This window comes from Stegodyphus dumicola, chromosome 5 (assembly GCF_044657685.1).
Source record: "Stegodyphus dumicola isolate Sdum_Otavi_A_Nest chromosome 5, ASM4465768v1".
In the NCBI taxonomy this organism is placed as follows: Eukaryota; Metazoa; Arthropoda; class Arachnida; order Araneae; family Eresidae; genus Stegodyphus; species Stegodyphus dumicola.
In genome coordinates this window covers 133,313,697-133,334,751 of record NC_140772.1, presented here as the reverse complement: position 1 = coordinate 133,334,751, position 21,055 = coordinate 133,313,697, and the positions used below count along the sequence as shown (strand labels likewise).

At 32.4% G+C, this 21,055-nt stretch overlaps 1 protein-coding gene across 2 annotated transcripts in view; it reads right to left on the bottom strand.

The window, feature by feature from the left end:
• Positions 1-21,055, bottom strand: part of Sply (Sphingosine-1-phosphate lyase) — an 88,922-nt gene that overhangs the window by 31,500 nt on the left and 36,367 nt on the right. For both annotated transcript variants that reach the window (XM_085817081.1, XM_085817080.1), the window contains one exon: positions 2,640-2,702. In XM_085817081.1, coding sequence (XP_085673207.1) covers positions 2,640-2,702 — 63 coding nt within the window. The remainder of the gene's footprint in view (positions 1-2,639; positions 2,703-21,055) is intronic.

The following is a 21,055-nucleotide window of genomic DNA, read 5'->3' as shown; positions in this document are numbered from 1 at the left end:
ATGCAAATTTTGGGCAGGAGGCATCATCGGACCATACTTTTTTGAGAATGAGGGTGGTCAAGCAGCAACTGTTAATGGTGCTCGATATCGCGACATGATAACACAGTTCTTTCTGCCAAAATTGGATGATATTGATGTGGCCAATATACGGTTTCAACAAGACAGTGCCACATGCCATACAGCCAATGAAACAATTCAATTACTACATAAGACATTTCCTGATCGCGTAATCTCTCAGAATTGGCCCCCTAGATCATGGGATTTAACACCATTAGATTTCTTTATTTGAAGTCAAAGGTCTATCCCACAACCACACGTGCATTACAAGAGGAAATTAAAAGCTGCATCAATGAAATTCAGCCACAATTATGGAGAGAGGTAATGAAAAATTTCGACGAAAGGGTGTGTATCTGCCAGCAAAGCTGTGGAGGCCATTTGCTCGATGTATTATTCCACAAATAACCCTATTATATATACTTTATGATTCACTTAAAAAATAAATACCTAAAGACTAAAAACTTCCTTTTATATTGAATTCAAATCTTGCATTAATTTTGGGACACCCTTTACTATCCAGATTAGCAATGAAATTACAAACACAAAAATCAATACATCAGTTCAACATTTAGAAAACTATTGGCTAGCATTGCCAAACCAAAAAAAGATAACTACAGACACTTTGCTAGAGTTAACATGTACTGATACAGTACAAAGTGCGAAATTCGGATGCCCATTATCCGGAATGATTTAAAATCCGAACCTCAAAGTCACAAACATTTTTTTGTATGCTTTATGCATGTGCATTTGATTTTTACTTCCATAATAAAACATGTGGAGATTTCCACTTAAAAATTCTGATTCTTAATTTCACTTAGGCACTAAATAAAACTCCTCATTATGGAAAAACAATCATGTAAGCATAAATTCGCGAGATCAGTAATTTGGCTCCGTAGCTGAGTGTCTGCTTGGCATACATCTCAAACTGAAACATTCAACTATTTTATATCCCTGTCGCCGACCTGGTGAATCATTATTTATTATATTTTGCTTACATCACCGCATGTTTATCAATACAAGACAGCTTCAGTAATAACTCATGCAGTGATGTCTGAACTTTTTTTTTTATATTAGTAATTGAATATTTTTTTTATATTAGTAATTGAATAACAAGAGTATGGCAACCTTTTATGCTAACATTACGCTTGGCGATGATTATAGATTTTTAAATGCTCTAAGAAAGAAATGTTGACGAGGAAAAATTCAACAAAAATTTCTTTTCATATGCTAAAAATAGATTTTGTTAATGAAACTCATAGGCCAAAAAATTACATTTAGTGCTATTTTAATTAAAAATAACTGGTATGTTATTGACCACAAACCCAGAAGCGGCGGCAGAATATATCGGCACCAGACGGCAGAATTTAGGGAAGACAAAATTTTTGAAATTTGGGAAGCACTGAGTGGCAAAATTAAGAGATGAGAAGTTTTTTTTATAATGCAAACTTTTTGGGATCGGAAAACGTGCACAACCTTGAGCATTTAAAGGACTAGCGATTTTTATCGTTATATATCGTGCAAATAAAAAAGCATGGGTGACGCCAGTGTTAATGAACGATTGGTTTGAAAATCATTTTCCAGTTAATGGATTTTGTAAAGAAAAGTGGAGAAGCAGTAATAAATGAAGATGATATAAAAGAAGTTTTTGATTGCGATGATAATGCCCCAATCATCAATCAATTAATGGACGGCGAAATCTGTATTGCAGTTCTAGATCCAGAAAATACTGCTACCGATAGTGAAGTGACAGAGGTTATTGAAAAGGAAAAATTTTTGACTGACAAGTTAGTCGGCATGTTTGACACAGCAATTACAGGACTTGAACAGTAGAACTCTGTAACTGAACAAGAAATTATGTCCGTTTATAGAATCAAAGAGAAAGTATTAAACCAAAAAATGAAGCAACTTGAACAACTTACATTGAAAGAAATGTTTAATAAAGTTAAACAAATAAATATTAAGCTTTTTTCGTAAATTTTGATAACCTTTAGATCATAATTGCTCTTTATTTCATAAATTACGATTTCATATTTTTAATTGTATAATTTCTGCATGCCATCTTACCACATTTAAACTGATGATCTAATATCCGGAAAAATCCCAAATCCGGAATTGCTGAAGTCCCAACAAGTCTGGATTTTGGACTTTGTACTGTATTTGTTAATTACAGCTTATAATGAGTTATACCACAATGGTTGGCTGGAATAATTATGAGAGGAAAAAAGAAAGAGATATGTACCAAATCCTTGCTAACTTTTTTAAACATTAAAATGAATGGATACAATGACATTGGAGAAATGAATAAAATAGCTTATTCATAAAAAATAGGCAGTGTTTTTTCATCCCAGTAAACTTTTGGAAGAATGTGTCATGAAATAAAGGTTCCCCCCCCCTTGTTGTTGTTATGGTCCCAAATGTATTCCACAAACTCCAAAAACGCATGGTACAGCTTTAATGGAAGAGTATACTAAAAATAACAGTTCAAGTTGCAATAAAACTCAGCTTTTAACTTTTATAGTTTAAATTAAACATACAGAGTCTTTTGTGAACCCTGAATGTAATACTTTATTCAAAAAGTATACCTTAGCAATTTCTTCAATTGGATCAATGCTTCCATGAGGGAATGCAGGAGCTGACCCTACAATCTAAAATAATGAAAAAGGAAAATTCAAAAACCTGTGTATATAAATAATGCAAAATGAAATTACATAAGTTCATACAAAATATTTTTTACATTAAACTAATTTACCAAAAACATGAATATTCAAATTTGATATAATATTAGTTTACATGCCTTGAATGTATGAAAACATAACAAAATGACAAGCAATCATGCATGCATCTTGTTGACATCAAGTTAAAATTTTAATATAAAATCACAGTTTTCAGAAATGTGCACTTAATGGTTTGACACCAGCTTTGAGAAAATTGATGATTTCCATACAATAATTCTCTATATTTATAATCTTTCTTATAGCATACCATTAAACAACAGAAAATTATCTACAAAACCCATACACGTTGAAACGGCAAATAATGCAGCTTTAATGCTGCAGCACAATACTAAGAATATACATATAGTAAACATACATGTACACAAAAGATTCATATTTTAAAATTATTGCATTATTCCTTGTGAAATATCTATGGCAATTAACAATAAGATGAACAAGTTCTACGATTACAACTTATTATAACAGCTGAAACTAGAACCAAGAAAAAGTTAATGCCTTTTTTCCTTTCTCTGTTAAAAAAAATATCGTTTTCCTTTTTCCTAGTAACTTATTTCTATAATTTGAGATATCAAAAAAAAAAAAAAAAAAAAAAAAAAAAAAAAAAAAAAAAAGAGAGAGAGAGATTCTTTAAAAGAACAAGACAAAGCAAGTCTTATGACCAAATAAAAGCAGATATATCACCCAAATTAAAACGCGGGAAAGCGCGTGGGGTGTATCATACCCCAACCCTACATAAAAGTGGAATATTCCTAACTTGTGAAATTGAAATTCTGTGCAGCTTTCAGTAGCTGAGTTTCTAGTTGTGGTTGACTTTCAGAACCGCTTTTTCTTTGCCTGTGTGTTTCAGAAAAAGATTTATCGGTATTTTGTTGGAACTGGGGTATGACACACCCCACACACTTGTCCTCATAAGTGTTTTTCTGACTGAATATTTAGTTCAGACATTTATTTCTAGAGTGTAACAGTAAATATTTCTACTCGCAAGTGATTTTAAAGTACTTGACATTGAATTCTTAAAAATTTCTAACTGCATTATGGTAAAAAGAATGAGTCCCTATAAACTGGAGATGCAACGCATGTGAGATTTATTAGAAATATTTAAAAGCGATGAAGATTGTGTTTCGGAAACTGAAGATGAAACTAAGAATATTTTCTACAATGTTTTGGTTTCGAAAAAGATAAAACATTAATTCCTGATGTTCCTAAAAAAAGAAAAACTGTTCTTATGCTTTCAACATTATATAACGATCATACTATAGATGATACTATTGGAGAAAATAAAACGTCAGGAATTATATGTTTTAATAATATGACTAAAGGAGCAGTGGATATGGGGGATGAAATGTCAGCCAATTATTCAATTGCCAGAATAACAAGGAGGTGGCCAATGGTAATTTTCTTTCCTGCACTGAATGTTGCTGTAATAAATGCTTGAATTATATTACATTCAACTGCTAATCCACCAACCAGAAACAGAAGTCTGTTTTTGAAGGACTTAGCATTACAATTCATGAAAAAAGCATTGAACAAAGATCAGAGATTAATACTTTTTCAAGAAACTGATGTACTGCATGCAAAACAAAAGAAGAAGTTTTGATGAAGAATTAAAACGAATACATGAAATTCGAAACAACTAAGTATGAAAGATGTGATAAATTTTTTGCCCTTGCGCCAAGGACAGAAGAACGTGAATGCAATGTTTAAAATGTGAAAATATTCTGTGCCAAGAACACATGAATGTATTTCGTTCAAAGTGTGAAGAAATAAAATAAGCATGGTGTATTAGAGATGTAATGAAACTTAGAGGCATGATGTTTATTTTTTTATTATTTTCATTTATCTTAATTTTAACTCTAAGATTATTTCGGAAATTAATTTTTTGAAACCCAATTATTATAATACACCAGAACGAAAAAAAAAAAAAGTTTTAAAACTAAATAATACTGTTTATATCGTATTTTAAATATTGGGGTATGCGATACCCCACGCGCCCACTCTAGTAACTTTTCTTGGTGAGACTTCCGCCGGGTTAAAGAGCACATAAGGACAATTTCTTGTGTAAATGATAGCAAATTTTGTGTATAAAATACCTCATTTTAAACAGAACAAAATCAGATTTGAGAATACAACATAATTTTATTAGAAACATATATATATATATATATAAAAAAAAAAAAAAAAAAAAAAAAAAAGATACATAAAATCATCTTACAATGAAAACATTTAAACAGGCTAGAATGTTTTGTATGATTTCACTGCATATTTTGAATGATACAATTAAATATATTAAATGTTTTATAAATCAAGAAACATCTGTTATGAGTTAAAAAACATTAAAGATACAGGTTATTTGTTTTCCCTGAAAATAAATACCTATAATCCTCCTTGCTTTCTGCCATCTATACTTTAACAGTAATGTAATTTAAGCTATAAAAATAATTAATAATTTTAGGTTATAAAAAGGTATAATTAATTCTTAAATTTCCATAACAAAATTTTCAGTTCAATTTGACGAATTAATTTTGAGAAATTAACAACAATAATAGTAATTAACATTAATTTTAAGATCACTACAAATCTTTTGAAGAAAACAAACCTAAGACTAAATTAATGCAAGTGTAATTGTGACTTTGTGAACATAGCTTAACATACAATACACAAAATAGTTAAAATGACAAAATCGATGCTGAAAGTGAATTCAGCATTAAAAAAGGGATGGATATTACATTTGCTTGATTTTTATATGCACAGTAGGAAGCATGTTTATCGAAATTCATTACGGCAGATCCAAATAACCCATGGCCGAGCTAATTTTCATTAAAAAAAAAAAAAAAAAAAAACTCTCTTTTTTAATAAAGAATAAAATGAACAAAACTCACATGTTAAATTTATTTTGCTTTACTAGCAATAAATGTTCTTCACATGATGAACATACAAGAAACTTATTTTCATATGAAATATAATTACACTACAAAGTCTAAAATTCAGACGTTCTATATCCAGACCTTCTGAACCACCAGCCAATAAACAGATTAGAAAATACATAAACTAATAATAATAATAAAAATTCCTCCTCTTAAAATCTAGGAACGGAGATTACAATATTCAACAAAAGAAAGCAGGTATGCTGTAAAGTCGAGTTGTCTACCAACTGAGATTACTGCATGTCACTTTCAAACACCTGCTGGTTAGGGAAGTCGCACCATAGCCAATAACAATATCTTAACTAATGCTGTATTGATGATGGCCAGAGTCATACTTTTGGTTCTTAGGTGGCAGTGAGGTTGGGCAGTTCTGCGCTGTGCATTTTGTCAGCCAGTGCATTGTGTGTCGGTTAAAAAATTCTAAAAATTTTGTCATCCCCAAATTTCACTGCTTGGTGCTTCTCTAAATTCTTAAAATTTTACCACCCCTAAATTCTACAGCCCAAAGTAGCCCTGTAGTATTTTTTGTCGGACCTAAACAACAAAAGAAGACCCAACGTTGCCATATCTACAAGAATCTTACTAGATTTAAACTATGATCTAAAATCCAAACATTTCCCAAATCCCAAAGTTGGAATGATTTCAGATCTTAGACTTTGTATTAGCAAACTTCATATAATTTACTAGTGGGAAAAAATTTTAAATAAGTACAAAATATATGAGTAAAATTTTTTTAACATATGTTGCTTTCAATAAAAGCACTACATATAAAATAAATTAATACTCACGGAATTTTTATTCACATGTCATAAAAAATAAAATTGTGCCATTACTGACAATGACAAATTTCAAAAGAAAAATTAACAGCAGTTCTCTTCCATTAAAGCCATGAAATGTATTTCTGCCACCATATTAGTGTATTTCAGCTCAATTTCTTTCCCACATACCTCTATCATGTTGGACAATACAGGCATGGTATGTTTAACCAAGTTCTACAATGAATTTATATGCTACATCTAAATTTTTACATGTGTGGTTCAGTGGTATTCCTATTTAAAATCAACATTCAATGTAATCCAGAATCTATTTAACATCTCATCAGCAGCATTCAAGCTGCATCAAACAAATCAAAAGCAACATATCAAAGCATATTTTTTACACTGTTGCCACTTAGCATTCTCTAAATCAATGTGCTTCTACTGATTTTCGCATTTCCACTCCCAGATAGAGAAAAGTGACTATTCAAACCAGAACACATTAATTATTTTAATCAACAATTGAGTTGCAATGCATTAGAAGTATCCTTAATTCACAAAATTCAAACCTGACACAATAAGTAAATAAATACATTAACAGTAATGAAATGCATGATCGCCAAAGCCATGTTTGATTCTGGGTATCTTTTCGTACTCAAGAACGAAGGCTACATAGACAGTTTTACTTTTGAGTCTAATTTCATGATGTAATTATTCAAACACATTTTTTTTTTTTTTTCCCTTGAGGAAACAAGGTAGCTACTTATTCATCTGCGCGAACCCCAAGCTGTGAAATTTGTTGCAACAGGAATATGGGAGACTGATTCAAAACAGGATTGCATGAGCAATGATTATAAAGACAAATATTGATAGGAAAAATGTTTAAACCAAACTGGTGACACCTGGCACTGAGGAAATATATAAAAGAATCATATGATATGACTTTAATGGAGAAATACCAAAATAGCTAAAATATTATTTTGATTTTTTAGTTTCCTTAACAAATATTATTTTGATGTTTTATTTTCCTTGATTGTCACAGCAATCAAGAAAAATACTTCTATAAAAAGAAATGCCAAATATGAGACCACAACACAGATGGAACTTTAAAAAAGCCAACTGGAATGCATTTACTGCAGATCTCGAACAGAGTTTTGAAGATGATAATATATTCCATGTTGGGAGCATTGATTACTTCGTTTAAGAGGTTCTGTGAGACAATCCACAAAGTTACTAAAAAGTGGATTCCCAGAGGAAAACCTTGCAATTACAAACCATTCTGGTCTCCACATCTCCAGGCCTTGAGAGACCAGTGCAACAAGGCTTGTATTTTTTCTGAGCAGGCCTAGGAAGTACAAAACTGGAGGAAATGTGTTGCTTCCCTTCAAAAGGAAATTTATCAGGCAAAACAGACAAGTTTTAATTCTTTTATCAGCATGATGAATTATAAATCTGATTCTAAGAAGGTTTTTAAGTATGTTAACAACTTAAGAGCTGGACATTCTGAAATTACTAGGGACTCCTTCAAGGATTGCCATGGAATTTTAACTAGTGACAAAGGTACCGCGCAAATGCATTTATTTCATTTTAGTCTTAATCACAAAGACTGAGTCAAGATTCTAGAAGAACTCCAAAAATGCTGACAAGTAATAATCACAAAGTTGTAACTGGTTTTGGCTCGCATCAATTGGTGTTTAGTGCCAACTTTACCAAATTTAATCTTAATGACTCTATTAAATATCTTAAAAATGGGAAGAGCCCCAGCCCAGACTGTCTTCCCCCAGAATTTATTAATAAGCTAGGGCCTGATGGTCATTCAGTGCTTTTAATGTTGATCAACAGAAGCTAGAACTCTAACATACCAGCAATTTGAAAGAAAGCTATTATTGTCGCAATACACAAGCAGGACAAACCTTCTGACGAATTCAATGGATATAGGCTAATAGCCCTTATCAGTATTTTCGCAAAAATTATGAAGCGGATGATCGCTGCAAGATTGACCTGGTTTCTCAACCCCCAGGCAGGCTTTACACATTTTCATTCTACTGCCCAGCAGGTGGCCTACCTTAGCCAAAATGTTAAGGATGATCTCGACAGCCGCAAATCTGCTTTGGCAGTCTTTGTTGACTTCTCATCAGCATGGTCTGCTGCCCTAAGTTAATTTATAAGCTGATTTCCACAGGAATTAGTGGCAATATGTTAAGCTGGCTATGTGATTTCCTTGGTCAAAGGTTTTATTCAGTGAAATTTGGAAACTCTTTATTCCATATTCTCCATATTCAAACAAATGAAATCTGGATTTTGCAAGACGTTGTTTTGAGCCCTATACTATTTAATATTTATATTAACGATTTGACTAATTCCTTGGAAAGCATTCCTGGAATAAAAAATTCAGTGTTTGCTGATGACCTGACAATGTGACCGAGTGAGCCAAAGAACACCCAGGACAGGTTTAACAATACACTTAATAAAGCCCTTGAGCAATTCAGTTTTTGGTGTTCTGACAATCCCATGTCTGTCAACAAATCAAAAACCCCCTGCCATTTTTTCTCCCTAAATAGGCATCCTTTTGTACCTAACTTCAAATTCCAGGTTACGTAAATTCAAAGAGTAGAAAGCACGAAGCATTCAGGATGCATTCTTGATTTTAAGTTGAACTGGAACAGATGTGTTGATTACGTATGTGGAAAACTTGTTAAAAGACTTCTTGTTCTTAAAAGGTTGGCTGGTTGCAAACGGGATTGCAGCCAAGAGACTTTTAATACTCCCTTCAAGCTTTTCATTCAGCCAATCTTCGGTTATTGTAATGAAGTTCTGGTCTCTGCTGCTACTAGTACTATTCAAAAACTTGAAACTGTTCAAAATCAAGCTCTTTGTATTATTACAGGTGCTGTTAGAATCACTCATATTCTAGCAAAGTTTAACTCAACCCCCCCCCAATAAGAAACATAATTGAAAGACATGCAATTCATCTTTATGAAAAGCTCATTTGCCTGCCCAACAATACTTTTTGGAGGGATTATGACACCAACGCAGAGAGAAATCTTAAAATTCAAAATGGGGTTATACAATATGCTTATTCTGCAGCCACTGACATAAATGTCCACCTCAATCCTCAACTTCTCTTTAAGCCTGTTTGCCCTTTGGGATATGGGGGAGATCTCTGTGTGTCTGAAGCTGAATATGCAGATTAATAACAGTCATATGAGCAAACAGGAGATTCGTGGAATTGCTCTAACTACCACTGGAAAACAATACACTAGAGACATGCTAGTCGATGCTAGTCTACATAGATAGATCAATGTTTAACAATGAAGGCAGAGCGAGAGCCAGTGTGCATTGTGATCTTTTTTAATGCTCATTCCACCCATTATGATGGGTGAAATTGAGGCTATTTATATCACATTGAAGTAGGGGTTTTCAACCCGTGGCCCGCTGAAGCCATTTCAGTGGCCCCACATTTGAATTTGAAGAAAAGCTGAAGAATTTTAAGAAATTTTGTTTTTAAGAAAAATTGCCTTGTCAGCTTTTTGTCGTAAAAAGAATTTTTTTCCCTCTTATTCTTGATATTTAAAACATTTTATTGGCATGCCTGATATTATCTGAGATAAAATTTTCTGAAAATGGTGAATTTTAGGCAGTTTGCCTTATTTGCAATGACAGTGTAGCTGTGATGAAGGAATACAACATTAAGAGAAATTATGATACTAAGCACAGTGAGAAATATTCTGTATTGGAAGGTCATTTTCAAAGTGATAAGCTGAGTGAATTAAAATCAAAACTCAATTTTCAACAGACTTTCTTCACCACAGCGAATAAAGAATCTGAAAATAGTGTTTGTGTTAGTTAAATGATAGCAGAAAAAATTGCTAAGCCTGAAAAACCCTTTGCTTATGGAGAATTTGCAAAAGAAAGTCTTCAGAGTGCAGTTGATGTGCTTTTGTCCATCACAGGCTCAAGTCATATCGAATATTAGCTTGTCTGGTGTGATAGTAGCTAGACGCATAGAGGATGTAGCAGCAGATATATTCAGTAAATTAAAATCCAAAAGCAAACAATTTGAGTTTTATTCTGTAACAATGGATGAATCAACAATTACTGCACAAGTAACCATTTTTATATGTGGCATTAATAGAGACAATTGTAGAGGAATTAGGCAGTGTCGTTGCACTTAAAGGTACAACACGAGGAACAGATTTGTATTCGAGTCTGACGCAAACTTTGGATAAATGCGAATTAGACTTCAGTAATATATCTGCTTATAACCATGGATGCTGCTAAATCTATGACTGGAGAGAAAATAGGAGTAACTACATTATTCCAATCTGATCTGAAGGCAAGTGGAAATAATACTACCATGACTTTCCACTGCCTCATCCACCAAGAAAATTTGTGCAAGAAGTCCTTCTCAAACTTTGAACATGTGATGAATGTTATTACAAAAGTGGTTAATTTCATTCGGTCTCAAGAACTTAATTGCAGGCAATTTCAACAGTTCTTGAGTGATTTGGAAGCTGAATACGGTGACGTTGTGTATTACGAAGTACAATGGTTAAGCCGAGGAGAGATGCTTCAGTGCCTGGTTTCTTTGAAGACCAAAGTTCAACAAGTCATGGAATCTAAAGGGAAATCTACTCACAAATTCAATGATGAGAAGTAGGTGAGAGACTTTGCATTTCTTGCCGATATTACAGGTGATCTCAATGATTTGAACTACCGCTTACTGGGAAAACATCTACTTGTTCATAATTTTTATTACTTTGTGAAAGCTTTTGAGACAAAATTAATCCTGTGGTAAAGTCAGTTGCTAGATAAGAATTTCACTCACTTTCCAAAATTGATGGAGTGTGTGAGGTCATTTCTACAACATGAAATTCAAATAATTATGTACAATGCATTTCAAATTTGAAAGAAAAATTCAAAACCAGATTTTCCATTTTTCGCGAAAATGAAATTTTTATCAGAATGTTCTCCTCACCATTTTCAGTAGATGTTAGAAGTCTTCAACTTAAACTTCAATTGGAATTTATCGATTTACACTGTGACTGCAGTAAAATGCAAGTTTCTTGAAAATCCTACATTAATTTATTTTTATTCGAAGTACATGACTGAAGACAAGTATCCAGGAATTCGTAAACATGCACTCTTCATGTCTTCCATCTTTGGCAATACCTACATATGTGAACAGTATTTTAGTAAAATGAAAATCCTAAAATCAAAAACAAGAACACGGCTGACAAACAGACATTTGGAGGAAACTTTATGAATTTCAACAACACAGATTAAACTGTTGAAGCTTTAATCAAGCAAAAACAATGCCAAGTTTCACATTAAAATCAAAGTAACTACCATCTCCTGCCAGTAATGTAAGTTTTTCTTCTTCTTCTTCTTCTTCTTTTTTTTTTTTTTTTTATTGTAAATGCATTTTGTAACATTCTGTACAATCATCTTTATGATTTTTTTATAGTTAAAAAAAAGTTGCAAAACATATTAATTTGATTTCCATTTGACTTTTTGGAACCAATGTATTATATATATATATTTATATATATATACACAAATCTGTAACAGTATCTCTTCACCTAGAATCAATTGTCATCCTGCGAAACAAACCTCCCTTTTTTTAATAAATTTTTTGACTACACTATTTTTTGACAGACATAAGGCCTGCGAATCTTTGTGAATTTATTATGTGGCCCTCGAACATGAAAAGTTGAAGACCCCCTACATTAAAGCACCCCTTGTCACTCTGCAAAGCGGTGATTTTGTCAGACTCTCTGTCTGCTCTTCAATCCCTTGCAAATAGACAATACCCAGACAATATCCGCATACTGCAGTGCGGACAGTGCTCAACGTCAATCTATTTCTTTCCAGTAGATCCGAGCTCACTGCGGAATTCTTGGGAATGAGGCTGCAGACTTTTTGGCCAAAACGAGTGCAAGAGTTCTCCATAGCCATTTAAAAAGCCTCTCATTTCATTCAGTCGAACTCCTGATAAAAAGATATATGCCTCTGGGATAAAGCAGAGAGCACTGTGCCATTAAGTTATGGGCCTTACTGCCTGAGGATACACAGTTGATCCCAGATTTTAATAGAAGTGCAGCTGTGGCATTTTTCCACCTTACTACAAGCCATGACTGTTTGTCCGCATACTTGTAGTGGCTTAGGTTTTGTGATTCTCCTTTATGTTCTCTGCATCATCAAATTTTTGATGCTACTCATCTTGACTCGTACTCTGCACTTGTGTTTTTAAACTATAAAGTTCTGAAGTATTGGAAGGCTAGAGATCTTATGGTGTCATAGCCAATCTTCGGGGCATTTGCATTAAATAAATGTTTTAGAACATTTAAATAAAACTATGTAATATAAAGAACTTTTTTTTAAACATATATATACATAATTTACTTTTTCTTCTTTTGAATGGACTAAGGTAATAAAGAGTGAAAGTAAAAAAATCACTGCCTGTACATGCAGGGAAAATATTTCTTCTAATAAGCATAGCAATGCAAGCATGATATCAACCCCAAAGTTTTCCCCATCTATCTGACGAAGTGAGATTATATTCAATTAGTTTAAATAGATGTTTGAATTAAAACTTTGATCATATCAGTGCTTAAAACTGTAGGACTGTTAACAATTAAGAATTAATTCTTTAAATTTTGCATAACAATAACTAAAAACTGGAATGATTTCTAAAAACTGCTGGTATTTAGTAAATTATGTTGGAAATTCTAAAGAAAAGCTATTTAGGAAATTACTTTTCAGTCTCTCTGATGATGCAACAATTAAAATTTTCTCATAATTTATTCTATCTTAAAAAAGGATATGTCAGAAAAGTAATTAAACATTAAAAAATATTTATATTAATGTTTGAAAAATATCTCTGTTCAGTATTGAATTAGCATCAAAAATCCATATGTACAGAATTTAGAGAAAATTTGCTCTGTAAATTGAAGTCAAAAGTAATTTTAAAGTTTCCCTCTTATAAACAAACAGAAATACCAAGCTAAATAAAACCATACAAAAAAATCACTCTGCATATCAACAAAATGTGTGGTGTCATACCATATGCCAAGCAGATCCTTTTTGAAATACACCCCTACATTTCAAAATGTTAAAAAAAGACTAAAACTTAAAAAGAGTGATGAAAATTTATTTCTTTGATGTTGATAACAGTATAGAATAAAATAAAAATTTAATGATATTTGAAACCAAATCACTGCTTCTGTGATACTTTTTTTTAACACTATTTTCACACTATACTGTGTACATTATAATAGAACATGAAGTAAAATGGCAAAAAAGCAGCATGAGAAATTTCATATCCAATAATACTTTAATGTAAATTTATATAGTTTCTATTAAAATTTTATTGATGTGTATATTACATGGGGAGTAAAATGGAAATAAAAATACAGTAAAAAAAATAAATAAATAAAAAATAAAATTCACAAAAATAAACACCTGTCTAAGTACGAAATATATCCTTGGGAGAGCAGAATATAATTTTACTTGCATCATAATAAAATTTTTTAAACATCAATTTCTAAGTACAAAAAATAAAAACTATATCAATAAATGATATTAGTAAAATTAAATGAATACAAAACGAAAAATTTTAATTGGAAAAAAGAAAGATATTACACATAATAAAATCAAGAAACAAAATATGCTACATGACTTTGCTTAAAAATGGATCATTTCCAAGCAAAGATAATACAGTACAAAGTCCAAAATTCGGACGTCCATTATCCGAAATGATCTATAATCCGGACTTCATAGCCACAAACTTTTTTTTTTTTTGTATGCTTTACGCATATGCGTAATGCGTTTACACATGAGCATTTAATGTATAATGGACAGTATAAGCTAGACTAAAATTATCTTTACTGATTCTAAGGCATTTTCAGTTAATGTTGCAGATTGCGCTGTTCCTTAATCTTCTGATTGGATTTGGCTTATTATTTTTTGCAGACTGTTAGAGCAGTTTAATAAAAATTAAGCTTGAACTTTCGATTATGTCAAAAAGAGTTTCCATTTCTGGAGCTGCCAAAGGATTTACAAAGTGAAATCATGTTTCGATGTCCATCAAACAAAAAGTGGAATTGCTGCAAAAAATGGATACAGGCATATCCGTCTCAAAATTATGCAAGGAATATGACATTGGAAAGTCAACTGTATATGACATAAAAAAAAAAGAAAAAGAAACTTTTTGAATTTTTTGTGGATTCCGACACCCCACCTCCAATGAATAATAGAAAAAAAGTTCGTTATGCTAAAAATGACGATCATGACAAAGTGATGATTGAATGGGTCAGACAGCGTCGCAGCGAGGGCATTCCCTTGACGGGGCCAATGCTAATGGCTCAAGCCAAAATATTTCATAAAGAAATGAACTTAAACACTGCGTGCACATAAAAAAACTTCAGCTGTTACTGAAGCTGCTGAAAAATTTGCAGATGAATTCATTGAACTCATTACTAATGCACAATTATCTCCAGAACAAATTTACAACACTGATGAAACTGGTCTTTTCTGGCAATATATACCACGAAATACCTTGGCAATCTCTACAGCAAGGATGTCAAACTCGTGGACCGCATGCGGCCCACAACAAATATTTTTGCGGTCCGGCCAATATATCGGCATATAATAATAAAATAACATATCGACGAAGAAAAAAAATGAAATGTTTACAGCTAAGTAATTAACGATAATTTATTCAGTTTTGGTACATTACTCACAGCAAGCTGACACACACACTACTTAAATTACAAATGCGTGTCAGTAGCTTGCGTTCAGCTACCTTCGGCTTTTGGGGAACACGTGCACTCAGAACTTGTACGCATCCCCCGATAGCCGAACGTGGCCGAACTCATGGTTGCAGTTTTCCAATCATAGTTTTGTACGATATATTGGTGCATGCACTTTGCTTTATTATTAATTATAACTTAATTCATATTGTTACAGATTTCATAGTTACTTATTTAGTTAGTTATTATTTTTTTTTATTATTATTATTTAGAATTGTAATTAGATTTGCTTCATGTTGCCTTAGCAACGCAGACGATTTTTGAAAAGACAGCTGCGTTGGAAGGTTAAAAAAAATAGAACAGCGCGTGCATTTAATACCTAATAAATAAATATCTCGTAATTGCTGTTGCCATCCACAAAAATCCAGATATTTATAGATGTTTCCAGTATATTCGAGAAATTAATTATAAAGCTTATAAAAGCCGAGAACAAACAACTCATCTCAGTAGTAGCTGTAGTTCTAGCGAACTGTTTGTTTACTTAATGCTGTAATTGATTTGTAGCGATTTCGCTGTGAGATAGAATTAGTTTCTCTGTTTTTAATTGATTTTTGCTAAACGTTTCACATTTTGTGATATTGTTAGAATATTTTTGAAGAAATATTTCAGCATTTTGATTTATCTCTTGTGGAAAGAATAAATTTTTGCTAACTTTTTAACGTTAACCGTGTTTATTCCAGCCCTTTGTATTCAGTATGTCTATATCAAAACCAAGTGGTAGTAAAATTAAACGAAAAATCGCTGACGAACATAGAATATTCCAAGTAAAATGGAAATGAGAATATTTTTGCTGTGACATAAAAGATAAAATAATCTGCTTGATATGTAATAATACTATTAATGTACCTAAGTTATATAATATTAAATGTCATTACGAACAACACAAATCGAAATATAACAATTACGAAGGATTAATGAGAGAAGAAAAGTTGAAAGAGCTCAAGTTAGGAGTGAAAAAGCAACAGTCCATGTTTAGTAAAGTATTGCAAGAAAGTGAAGCAGCGGTACATGCAAGCTACGTCTTGTCCGAGTTGATAGCTAATCATTCGAAGCCTTTTACTGACGGTGATTTCATCAAGGAATGCCTAATGAAAGCTGGAGAAATTGTTTGTCCTGGAAATGTGAAGGCTTTTCAATCAGTTTCATTGTCTCGAAATACAGTTGCGGAAAGAGTTACTGATTTAGCCGCGAATTTAAGTGATCAGATCAAAAGCAAAGCAAAGCAAATCAAAGCATCAGATCAAAGCAAATTCATCTAGTTTCGAAAGTTTCTCCATTGCCTGTGACGAGAGCATGGACATTAGTGGCAAAGCTCAATTAGCAGTGTTTCTTCGTTTTGTGACAAGAATTTTAACATTTCTGAGGAATTACTGGAACTAATACCGATGCCTGGTATTACCACAGGAGAAGATATATATACTTGTGTTTTTGGACTTCTGCATAAATACAATCTACCTTTGGCAAAATTAACTTCTGTAGCTACAGATGGCGCTCCATCAATGACCGGGAAAAACAAGGGATTCGTAGCATTACTAAGAAAAATTCACAGTTCAAACATTAATCATATGCATTGTATTATACATCAAGAAGTTCTATGCACGAAAGTAATAAATATGGAGAATCTTTTGTCATATATAAAAAAAGTTATAAATTTTATAAGATCTCGAGGTTTAAATCAGCGTCAATTCACTGCTTTCTTAAGTGAGTTAGATAGTGAATATTCGGGTTTGTCCTACTATACCGAGGTACGTTGGTTATCTTGCGCCAAGATTCTCAAACAATTCTGAGATTTGAAAGAAGAAATATATATGTCAGTTTTTAAAAACGAAAAATCAAAATGTAAGTTTGTTTTACGATCCAATATGGATACAAGATTTATCTTTCTTGGTTGATATAACCAAACACTTAACCGATTTAAATTTATCGTTACAAGGAAAAGATCATATCATTACGAACATGTTTGACATAATTAAAGCATTCAAATGTCAACTAGTTCTTTGGGAAAAACAACTTAAAAATGAAGATTTGACGCACTTCCCGACATGCAGCATAAACAAATCAAGTTTAGATGATACTTGTTCGTATCAAAAATACGCAGAAAAAATTGCAAATTTAACAACTGAATTTGAAACGAGGTTTAATGATTTTAGTTCCCTCGAAGACAAATTTTTTTTGTTTTCTTCGATTTTCTCAATAAGTATTGACTCAGTACCCAGCCACATGCAAATGGAGGTGATCGAGATTCAATGCAACTCAAATTTGAAAGCAAAATTCATTGAAGTGGGTGTGCCTGAATTTTACAAATATTTACCAGCCAGGTTTGAAAATACTCGAAAATTCGCATATGAAATTATTTCCATGTTTGGTAGCACTTATTAGTGCGAGCAGTTATTTTCAGTCATGAAAGGTTATAAGTGTCCTATTAGAAACCGTATTAATGATGCTCACCTTGGGTCAGCGTTGAAAGTTATCACTGCAAACAAAATTTCTCTCGAAATAGGAAAGATAATAGCACAGAAGAGATGTCAAGTATCAGGACGTAAACATTAAATTTTTCTTGTTCTTTTCTATATAAATATATACATATATATACATGTTTATTATTGTATTATTCGAAATAAATCTACGTTTCTATGAATATTGATTTTTTTTTTTTCCCCCCCCCCCGGCCCACCTAAAGTTAAACCTTGTTTCTTTGGCCCAAGTGTACCTATGAGTTTGACATCCCAGCTCTACCGTAAAGGCTCCAACTGGTGTCAAAGATTCCACAGCGAGACTAACAATTTTAGGGTGTGCAAATGCAAACTTTTCGTAATCAGAAAACATGCACAACCTCGAGCATTTAAAGGAGTAACGATTTTCTCCGTTATATATCGTGCAAATAAAAAGAGCATGGATGACACAAGCATTGATGAATGATTGGTTTGAAAATCATTTCATACCCGAGGATCAGTGACATTTGAATTTGGTTGGTTTACCTGATGACTCAAAAATAGATCTGATTGTTGACAACTGTTTGCCGCATACTTCACTTAGTGAAAGTTTTAGTGAAAGATAATGTAGCCATATTATTCTTCCTTCCAAATTGTACGTCTATCATTCAGCCTATGGATATGGGAATAGTGCATATGCTAAAATGCAAATATAAAGTAGCATTTGAAAAATCTATGTTAAATTTCTTGAACAATGGCAAGACTATTCTAAAATCTGCTGTGCGGAGCATCGCAAGATCGTGGGAGAATGTGTCTCCAGATATGTTAAAAAATGCTTGGCATAATTTATGGCCAGCTACCATATTTCATGATGAGGACGATAAAGATGATAGCTGCGAATTTGAAGGTTTTCGGACATCGCAAACTAAAGGTGAAATTTTCTAGTTATTGGATTTTGTAAAGAAATGTGGAGAAGCGGTAATAAATGAAGATGATATAATAAAAGTTTTTCATTGCAACAACAATGCCACAATCAACAGACGGCGAAATCTGTAGTATGGTTCTAGATTGAGAAAATACCGCTTCCGATAGTGACAGAGAGGTTATTGAAAACGAAAACGTTTTGATTGACAGGTTAGTCAGTATTCTCGACTCAGCAATTACAGGACTTGAACAGTGGAACTTTGTAACTGAACAAAAAATTATGTCTGTTTATAGAATTAAAGAGAAAGTATTAGCACAAAAAACAAAGCAACTTGAACAACTTACATTGAAAAGAAATGTTTAATAAAGTAAACAAATAAATATTAAACTTTTTTTTCGCAAATTTTGATAACCTTTAGATCATAATTGCTTTTTATTTCATAAATTACGGTTTTATATTTTTAATTGTATAATTTCTGCATGCCATCTTACCAGATTTAAATTAATGATCTATAATTCGGAAAAACCCCTAATCTGGAATCGTCGAAATCCCGACGAGTCCGGATTATGGACTTTGTACTGTCTAACAGAAGAAACTGTTTAAACTTGTCAGACAATTTGGAAAAAAATGCCAGACATTTGGAAAAAAATGTAGAAAAATTGATAACTGATTTCTTACTATTCTTCTTTTAAAAGAAGGCAAGAGTATTTTTTGTAATCTGCAAAGATTTTGAAATACACAAAAAAATATAGTGATTTTTTAAAAATCCCCGCCCCTCAAAAAAACCACAGATTTCATAGTTATGGGTCTTTTCAGCCATACAATATATTACATATACACTCAAACCTGTTTTTGTATGGTGGATAGGGACTGCATATTAAAAATTAAAAAAAAGCATAAAACTTCACGAGTAGCTATAAAAAATAGAGTTTTTTCGAGTTGACTTTTTTCAGTTACCATGTAGTCGGTGATCAGTTTTTGTGACGACTGTTTCATTAGACGCTTGTATATGTCTTGTAGTCAGACATACAAGAGTGAAGCTCTTGTTTTATTGATTATTTATTTTATTTTATTTATTTATTATTTTTTGATAACTTCATCAATTATGTTCCAATTTAATTGAAATTTTCACATACCGCACAAATAAAAACCTGCGCAAAAAAGACTGCATAAAAGCAGGTTTGAGTATATATGTTGTTAGAAATAAACTTAATTTTATTTTTATGATGTATCTGCTAAACCAATGCTATAGTTATAGACTCTATGTTCCTCAATATTCATGTGTAGCTCTTTTTTGTTTTTTGCTGAATGGCAACAGTTTAGTTACTCAAGTAAATAAACATGTAATGTGCATTTGTGGTTTACTTATTTCTTTTTACTATATTTCAAAATATATCTGCCATTTAAGTAATTTCTATCATGATAGTAGCACTATATGCTCTAAAGAAGTTTATTTGACAGAAATGAAAGAATTTTAATTTTTCTAAAAGAAAAAGAAACAACATTCACACCGCCGACGAAGCTTAACACTTTGAAAGCGATCCAATGGAAGAAATTAAGATTCAGAAACTCAACGGAGATAATTACAATGCTTGGAAAATAAGAGTACAAGCTGTTTTAGTTTTAAAAAAAGATTAGATTTTTTAAATCTTTGAAAAATTCATGGAATATAAAACAAATGTTGAAAATTTCCATGGACTCAAAATCACTACTCTACAAAGCGACAATGGAGGGGAATATGTCAACAATGAATTTGATGATTTCCTAAATAAAAATGGAATAACAAGACAACTCATAGTTCCCCAGATACCACAACAAAATGGAGTTGCAGAAAAAATGAACCATACTCTATTTGATATGACTAGATGTCTTCTCCAAGATTCCAACATCCCACAAGAATTGTGAGCAGATGCTGTGACTGCTGCCTGTTATTTGTGCAACAAGTGTCCATCAAAAGCTACCAAAGGAAACATACCTGAAGAACTCTGGACCAAGAAGCTTGTGCAAAATTAGTTACCTGAGAATATTTGGCTGTCGAGTTTTTGCTCAAATTGATAAAACACTGCAGAAAGGAAAGGTACCCAAGAATGTGTCTTTATAACATATCTCGAAAGTGTTAAAAGATACAACTATGGACTACAGAGAAAGATAAGTTTTTAGTGAACAGAAATGTTAAATTTGATGATACTGTTTTTCCACTGAGAGCCAGACAGCTACTCAAGCAAAGAAGGAAAATGAAGTGACCTTTAACTTAAATCATGAGAACAATTCTGACAGTGAAGTAAATGTTGTTCCATTAGAAGTACCCATCAGTTGCACCACTACAGGAGTCGAAGATGTTGAAGCTCCATTAAATGACACAACAGAAGAAACCGAAGACACAGAATCAGCATTACTGGGAGATTCTGATAGTG